Below are 8142 nucleotides of genomic sequence, written 5' to 3' on the forward strand. Positions count from 1 at the left end.
TAGGAAATTTCTTCGAAGTGATTCCTGGCAACTTTACTTAATGCAATTTAATTATGAAGGACAATACAAGCCTACGATTGGTCCCAGAATGTCAGGAAATTATTCAGCTCTGTTTCGAGAGACGAGCACGTCACAGTCCCATCCTGCCTCTTCACAGATCACTGCCAGCGTAATCAATAAGCAATGAAACATCATTAATGTGTTTGGGTTTAAAATTCCGTTCTCTATTTAACATCCGTGATATAATGATTACTCAAAACATTTGGGATGAACACTGAGCTACAGAAATCACAATTTGCAATTCAGTAAACCCATGTTTATAAATAAACTCGACAAATTAATAACTACAAAATGTAAATTACCTTTGCTTATTTGCACAGACATCACAACTTATATGCTTTCTACAACCCGCGTAATATCCAATGTTCGTGATTTCAGAACTAAATCGATTTCTGGCGGGGGTAAAAAAAGCTCTTAAAAATAAATAACTCGAAACTGTAACGTAACACGAAATTATGTTAACACATGAAATCACGCATACAATAACCCAATAGATTTTCTCTTGAATCTGTTTATACAATGTTACCCTAAAACATTATTCCCCGTTCACGCTAATTTGCTTTGGAATGAGTGCGGGATCTGAAATTAATGCCACATTATTCACATCCAAATATAAAATGGCAGTTAACTTTCTGCACATGTCTCCTTACAGAAGTATCAATGTCAGGTAACAATTAAAATGGTTCCAAATGCATAGCAGATATTTATAAATACTGCTGTGTGTGACAGTCACATAATGGTGCCATTAAGCGAGTGTATATTTTTGCGAAAGTAAAACTATGAATATTGCGAAACAATCCACTTTACCTTGTGCATGGGCGGGGCCTACGAAGCTTAGAAGGGTCGTTATGATGATTGCTGATTGACGCAGTCCTCGATCGTCTTTCCTTCTACGGGAAGACTTCCCACCGCTATAGGTCAAATTTGGCATTGTTTGGGCTTCTTCCATAAAATAAAGACGTTAAACAAACGTTCTTCCTTCTTAAGTCGTTTCGTTTTTGTTTACTTCCAAGCCACTCACACGCACTAAAACTTTTTACGTATAGTAATTTCACTTCTCATAACAATAAATTTAATTATTGAACACGAAAATCTAGCACTTTCATCTTTATATTAAATCTACTTAAACTTTCATCCAACTTCAAGTCATATTTCAACTTAATGGAAGCTTCGTTACTTCCTTGAATTAAGAATGCGTTTACTGTCAGCGTAAAATACGCAAATACGTATTGACTAAATCTTTAAAAGCTTGCTAATAAAGTTACATATAACATCAATATACATCTAGCTGACGAATGAAATATTCTAAATTTTAGTTGCAGAACGCAAGCAATTGACACCATAACACACAAGAAGGCTGTAATTAAAGTTTTAAATATTCTAAATATTTCACATTATTTTCATTAAGCTTTAATAAAATCGTCGACTTGTAATCCATCCACAAAAGAACAAATTAGTTTCTGAACACAATTCAGTATTAGTACTGCTTGTCATTACTGCACAATCAATAACGTCCACGCATGTACAAAAACACTTTTACTACTTTATTTTTCAATAACATGTCGGTCTTCAGTGGTGTTCGGTGTGAATTTGTCAACAGTCATCACACCAACACAAAGACTTGCAGACAACGTCACACCTGCTGCACTGGTTAACTAATGAACTCGTTGACATCGATTGGGGCGTCACCTGTCTTGTCTTCTGTTAGCACCAAAGTCCTTTACCCAGAAAGGCGAAAGGGAGGGATGCCACTGAAAAGGAATAGTGTGTCAGTATAACCGCGACTTAGTATCACAAATATTATTACAAGTATGCGTTCAAGAAGAAACTGCGAGAAACTGCAAACGCTTATTTCGTCCTTTACAATGATTCTGGTAGTTCATAATTAAAACGACATTAACATCTGAAGAAAAGTTCTGAATGTGGATAATGTTCAAGATTTCAAATTTGCAACAATCAACACATCAAAAGAGGCATTCCAGGAAAGCAACAATGCGCAAATATCTAGTGTTGCCATGTAATTTGAACCGTAAGAGATAAGACATGATGTCGTCTCAGTATGTAGCTTATATTTTGTTCCACTGAAAATGTCACTTCGCCTTTAGTAGACGTCACAGAATTATAAAAGTTACATCAGTAAAACAGAATTTAATGTGTGCTATGTGATAATTTATGTTCGGTAGCCACGAGTTTTGTAACGACAAATTAATATCCTCACCAAACTTCTGGTCTGTCTTCTGAAATTACGGAAACTGTACAACGCACGCGCTGTGACTCCTGCCGATCACTCCTTCCAGAAAGACGTAGCAATTCCAACGAGGCGGACAGAGGAGCATGTCCAATGCTAACCCGGCTACCACCGCATCTCGAGCGAGACTGGTAGCTCCCGCTGTCTTGCAAGAACGCAATGCGCGCGCGCGCAAAACCTAACTGGGTACAGACACATGTGCGACAGAGACAAACGATAGCGTTGGTTCCATGGGAAGCAACGAAGCCCATATTGTGTCAACGACAGAATGAGGAACAATGTTGAAGAATCAGATCGTGGCATGTTTAAGGTACCACCACACAGTTTATAGCGAAGGAAAACACGGCAAATCTCAGATTAACCGGCCATCAGGTAGAAATGTTAACCCCCCCACCACAGAAGAGTGTTAACAAGAGATCCAGTACTGCAAAACCGGTCTTTTTTATTTTTTTTTATAAATTATTATCGAGCTAATGATGAACGGTGTAACATCATACAATTCTAGTTGCACACAGCAAACAAAAAGTTCTAGATGTTGTTTAGGCCTCTTCAGAAACTTAAATATTCTAAATGTTGAGCTCTGAAAGTTTAAATACATCACGAAAGCAGACTTCTTTTCTAGACGACGGATCCTTGCAGTGTATAGGATGCTTGCTGTAACCTTGAGTGCAGTCACAACACGACAAGTGCGCACAAGCGCAGACCGCGTCAGTTATTCATCGTCGCTGAGCAGTGGGACAAAGTTCCTACTTTTTCAAATGTAATTCGGTAACTTGAATTCCTGCTTGTCGAATTCATGAAGTAACATGTAGAAGCGTCATATTATCGTGATAAACATCAGACAGACCTAGTCACCTACTGTTTCAAAGGCCCTATCTAACGAAGACAAATTGATGGTGATCCTGTTTTCTAATTAAATCCTTACGTCGGTAATCAAGTAATAAAAAATCTGTATCTGAAATCGACAGTCTCATGTAATGCTCTTGAATTACGGAACCCCGTTTCTGAATTAGTGTCACTGATTGACGCAACTGCATTATACAAATAAACACGACGATGGTTAACGCACGCAAGTGTATACAAGTACATGTCTATAACACGTCGGTTAAATTCAAGATTATTTGCTTTAAAATGGCCTGATTACTTCGAAACATGTCGTAGAAAGTATGCGTAAAGCAATTATTTTAGTACAAATGTTGTGAAGATTGTTATTTTTATAGAACTTTATGCGCTGTAATACACAACAGGATACAATCCTGAATATCAAAGTTACTCAGAGCTTTTTAAGGCCACGGACTACACTGTGATTATGTTAGTAAACGTGCTTGGTTCGTGCCCAAGTCAGTCTACGTGGTACTAGCAGTGAAGAACGCAGTGGCACTGGAAGAAATGTTTCTTAAATTTTGTACGGATTACTCTGTCAATATCATTCCACCGCTGCTGTTACGTACTCACGTGCGCATCTAGGAGATGAAAAAAGGGCCGGATAGAGACCCAGACCGACAAAGACATCATCTCAGCCCATCGGAACAACAATCACATATCATTGCAGATTATGTAGGGTAACGAATGTAACTGACCAGTAATTTAAAATTTTATTTATTGTGGCCGTATTTTAACACCGTTGATAATGTTCATTTACTGCAAGTACAAACCTAATGCGAAACTATTCATAACGTTCTTAGACTAGTCTTTGGAAGCGCCCTATATTTAGTTAAATGCAGACCACATCGAAAAAAGATTTCAAACGTAAAAAAACTGCAGTCATTAATGAGACATCTAATTTACATCATTATCAGTTCCTTTCTAAGTTGAAATAAGCTTATTATAAAAGAGTACGTTTCTATTTGAGCTTCAATCAAAGCAACAGTTCAATATAGACTAAAAGAAAATTCACTCTGCAACTTCCATTAGAAATCGAGAAACAACAACAATTTTGTATTTAGTAAATGAAATAGCATTTGCATTGATAAAGAAACAAATACGTTCCCTCTTATGTCTTTTGTTTAATCACTATGTAGAATGAAATTACAGAAACAACATCTGTATTGATTTGGACCATAGCACACAGATAAAATAGGTGGAATCTTGTTGGCATACTCCATCTACAATTTGGGAGACATATACTGTTTAAAAATACATATATCCAACTAATATTTGGCTGTGACGTTCATTTGGTGAAAATGAAGATGATCTATTACTGCAGTTATTAATATCACAGACAACACGCTGTATACGCATAATTACTTTTCCTTGTAGCCTGTTTAATTATAACATAACACAAATCGAATCTTTAACCTAAAAGATTCATACTTCAAGAAGCTGTTACGTGACGTATGACTTTTTAATGCTTTGACAACGAACTATTATATGAAAGAGTTTCACATAAAATAGGACTTACATTCAACAGACAATGACAATAATGAAATTCACCAAGCAACATTCTAGTACTGGCCCCACTGGTACCAAATTTCATCGAAATCTTCTCACTGTTTTCGGATTTGAAACACGCTGGTAGACGGATAAACCCGTCTTTGACACAAGATTGCTGATGAAACGTTGTCATCTCTGGAGGTCCTCTGAGGACTCTATACTAAACCACCGCGATAAGTGAAGGAGGGAGAAGCCTTTTGCAAGGTACAAAGCAATGAAATGGCAGTCGCCTTCACTCTACCTCATTAGACGCACGTACGGACCAGAATTCAAATTTTGAACAAGCCGGATTTCTTGACTTCCTAGCTGTTAGGAATAAGACTTAATGTAAAGGATTGAATCCCTATCCAATCTCGGTGCAGTGGTTACAGAACCTCCTCCTTATTCGAAAATACCCAGCCGAATCTCGGCTGTCATTATGCCCATTCACATACTTTTCATGGTTTCCCTCAGTCCCTCCCGTCTAACTCTGTAATACGAGTAACATCGTAAGACTGGTTTCAACACAATTATCCGACTGCAACATGCTACTCATATGCATCAAATCATATCTCATTCAAAAATATAATACTAAAATGATTAAATAAGTATTGTTAAACGTAACACGTATTAAAGTGTTTTTATGTATTTTACGTGTAATCAAGTTTCATGACGAGATTAAAAGCTGCACAAAATTTCTATAATTTCAACTGTTTACTTCATCTTGCAGATTTTTCGGCTCAAAAACACATTGTGACTGATAAGCACCTACCTCGAACCCGCGTCACTACTAACTTATTTAAATGCGATAATTATGTCTGTTTGACGATAACCATTAATCCCACGTATTAGCTTTAACAATTCATGTTCATCACATTATTTGCTTCAAAGCTAAAGCTTCTCGCTGTGATGGCTGGATTAAGTCGACTTCCAGTTCACGTGACTTTTGCTGTGGGAAAAGTAGAATAGGTTTTCCTCAAATTATTTCCGTTTCTTCTGCCGAACAGAACATAATTCATACTCACCTATAACCTCATATGAGGTGTATAACAAACCTGATCAGATGGCGTATTACCGAAACGTGAATCCTTGTTTGGAGGTTAACCTAATACCAGGCGCTTTAGATGGAAGAACCGAAGTACCGCTAGGTTTAGCATTCATTTACGCTGCATAGGATTCATGTTCTCGCGACGTTGAGTATGACGATGGTTGTCTTCTGGGTTGTAGCGCTGTGTAATCTGGTAGAAGTTTACCGTCGTTTCAGGGGTGCTTTCTGCCTCCATCAGGGCCTCTGAAACGTCGGTAAACTTCTGCCAGATTACACAGCGCTAACCCCAGAAGACTGCCATCTTAATGAAGGCTATTTAAAAGCACTGTGTGAACTGTAAAGGGAGGTAAGGTCATTGGTGTCGCGTTTGACTTGTTGCTCAATGATACTCGGTTAAAAAGTCCGTAAAAATTGAACTGCGGATATTATTTCGACAACCGGGCTTAATTATTTTTCCCACATGACGATACTTTTCACCATAAGTGGCAAAACGACTTAATTCATGACAAAAGCACACAAAAATAAACAGGGCAGAATATCTTGCGTTAAATTATGTTTTTCCTTTCCGTTTCATTGGCAATTGTTTGAGTAAATTTTACGTCGGTGTTCACTGTATTTTTTCAGAACCGGAGAAACTTCCCGAAAACACTTTTCCGTTTAATCCACGTTCCCGTTTTTATTGAATTGTAATTATTATTAAATTTTCTCTGCCTATATTTAAATTATGGATGTGTAAATCCTTGCGCAGTCCTTGGAATCATGTTATTAACTATAAATTTCTTCGCAGTGTACATTAACATTTCATAGGCTGAACTATTAAAGTAAATAATACATCACTCAGTTGCAATGAGGGTGAAGTTTGTGAGTCATGACAGACACTCACCTGAGTGTGCCGACCGACTCTCGTAGTGGTAGCTGGGAACCTGCCAGGTGTTCCGCCCAGGTGTCTCGCCCTCTTGAACTACAGCTCGGACCCCTGAAATTAACAAAAATATACATAGTCTACACTGAAAAATACATATGATCTACGCAGACTACTCGATAACGCAGGGTCTTCCTTCAAAACTTAATATATAGTTAGCTGATAAATTCCCTGCTTTTATAAAATCTGAAGGATCGGCAAGTCCTGTGTAGATTTTGTGACATGAGCTATGTACAGGATAGCAAGAAAAAGGCAAAGGAAAGTTATTTATGATTCTTACGCACAGTGTTATCTGTAGTACAGTCAGCTTTGAAGCAACATTTCTATGTGCAATAAGAGTCAAGTGAGCACAAAATTGGAATAATAATTATGACAAATATGTGTACTCAAAATTACATTTTAAAATACAAATATTGCTTCATTATAAGTCTAAATATTCCGCTAAATATCTGGTTCTTACGCACCCCTTCTAGTAAGTCAATAGTACTACGGCATGTTCACTTTTAGCACTGCAGAATTCACGTAATGGCTTTTAAACTACTGTCTTATGCGTTTTTAACTGTGTGTAGCCTAATATGGCTGTGACAATGTTCTGTCTGTTTTACTATGGTCGTATCCATTCAAATTCATCATAATCTTCCATGAAATCCTTCCGGAATAGAACTGGACCCTGAGCGACGAACTGGCTGAGCACTGACGCATGTATTTAAACCCGTAACTGCCAGCCCTATTAAAAAGCCGTAGTACATAATGAATGCAATATTTATCGAAGTGAATATTGCTTGTACCCCTCCGACAACAGATCCTTTCAGCTGAAAATCTGTTGGGTTCGCCTTGTCAGAAGCGTCATAACGTGCTAACCAATATGAACATTTACAATAAAATAAATACTTTAAAAATCTGATTCCTACCAACAGACATTATGCAAACCAGTTCAATTAAAATTATTAAAATAAAGTACAACATAAAAGCCTAGTTTCAGTTTCATATAATATGCCGACGTTAAGTGCATTCAATGCCATAAATACGGAAGCCAGGAATAATTATGAAAAGAAAATGCATGAAGCTCGGATTATTTCTCTGAAAAGTATGACCTTGAACTATGTTACTTATTTTGACTTCGTGCGAATGATATTTAAAACGATTTGAAAACTCCTGATACTTCTTGTTACTAACGACGCTTAATCAAGTGTCCCATCTATAAGTAACGATTACAAAAATCACGAGATATTGCAACATTTTAATTTGGTCGTTAGAATAATTACATTCCATACACGGAGACGCGAAATCGCAAACAAAGTAGTTAGAATTCGAGTCACTTTCCAAATCACTTTATACGTCAGGAAGATAGTATATACTTAAGAGAAACACTGAAAATAATGCAGACCTTGATCTGTGAAATGGGATTTAATACTTTTATTTACATGTGAATTTGTACAGATGTGTTATCGA

The 8142-nt window shown here is 37.1% G+C and overlaps 1 protein-coding gene and 1 long non-coding RNA gene across 2 annotated transcripts in view; both read right to left on the minus strand.

Annotated features, from left to right (window-relative positions):
• Positions 1-2450, minus strand: part of LOC147872253 (uncharacterized) — an 89800-nt gene extending 87350 nt beyond the window's left edge. Inside the window, exons 1-2 of the long non-coding RNA XR_015537690.1 lie at positions 2279-2450; positions 868-1811 (exon numbers count right to left, since the gene is read on the minus strand). This is a non-coding gene — a long non-coding RNA (uncharacterized LOC147872253). The remainder of the gene's footprint in view (positions 1-867; positions 1812-2278) is intronic.
• Positions 1-7611, minus strand: part of LOC110840858 (nephrin) — a 582698-nt gene extending 575087 nt beyond the window's left edge. Inside the window, exons 1-2 of the mRNA XM_087357892.1 lie at positions 7602-7611; positions 6652-6744 (exon numbers count right to left, since the gene is read on the minus strand). Of these exons, the coding sequence (XP_087214018.1) occupies positions 6652-6744; positions 7602-7611 (103 nt within the window). The remainder of the gene's footprint in view (positions 1-6651; positions 6745-7601) is intronic.
• Between the last annotated feature and the right edge of the window lie 531 nt (positions 7612-8142).

This window comes from Zootermopsis nevadensis, unplaced genomic scaffold (genome assembly GCF_977971745.1).
Source record: "Zootermopsis nevadensis isolate Lab colony 2312 unplaced genomic scaffold, Znev_1.0 Znev_ptg000029l, whole genome shotgun sequence".
NCBI classification, from domain to species: Eukaryota; Metazoa; Arthropoda; class Insecta; order Blattodea; family Termopsidae; genus Zootermopsis; species Zootermopsis nevadensis.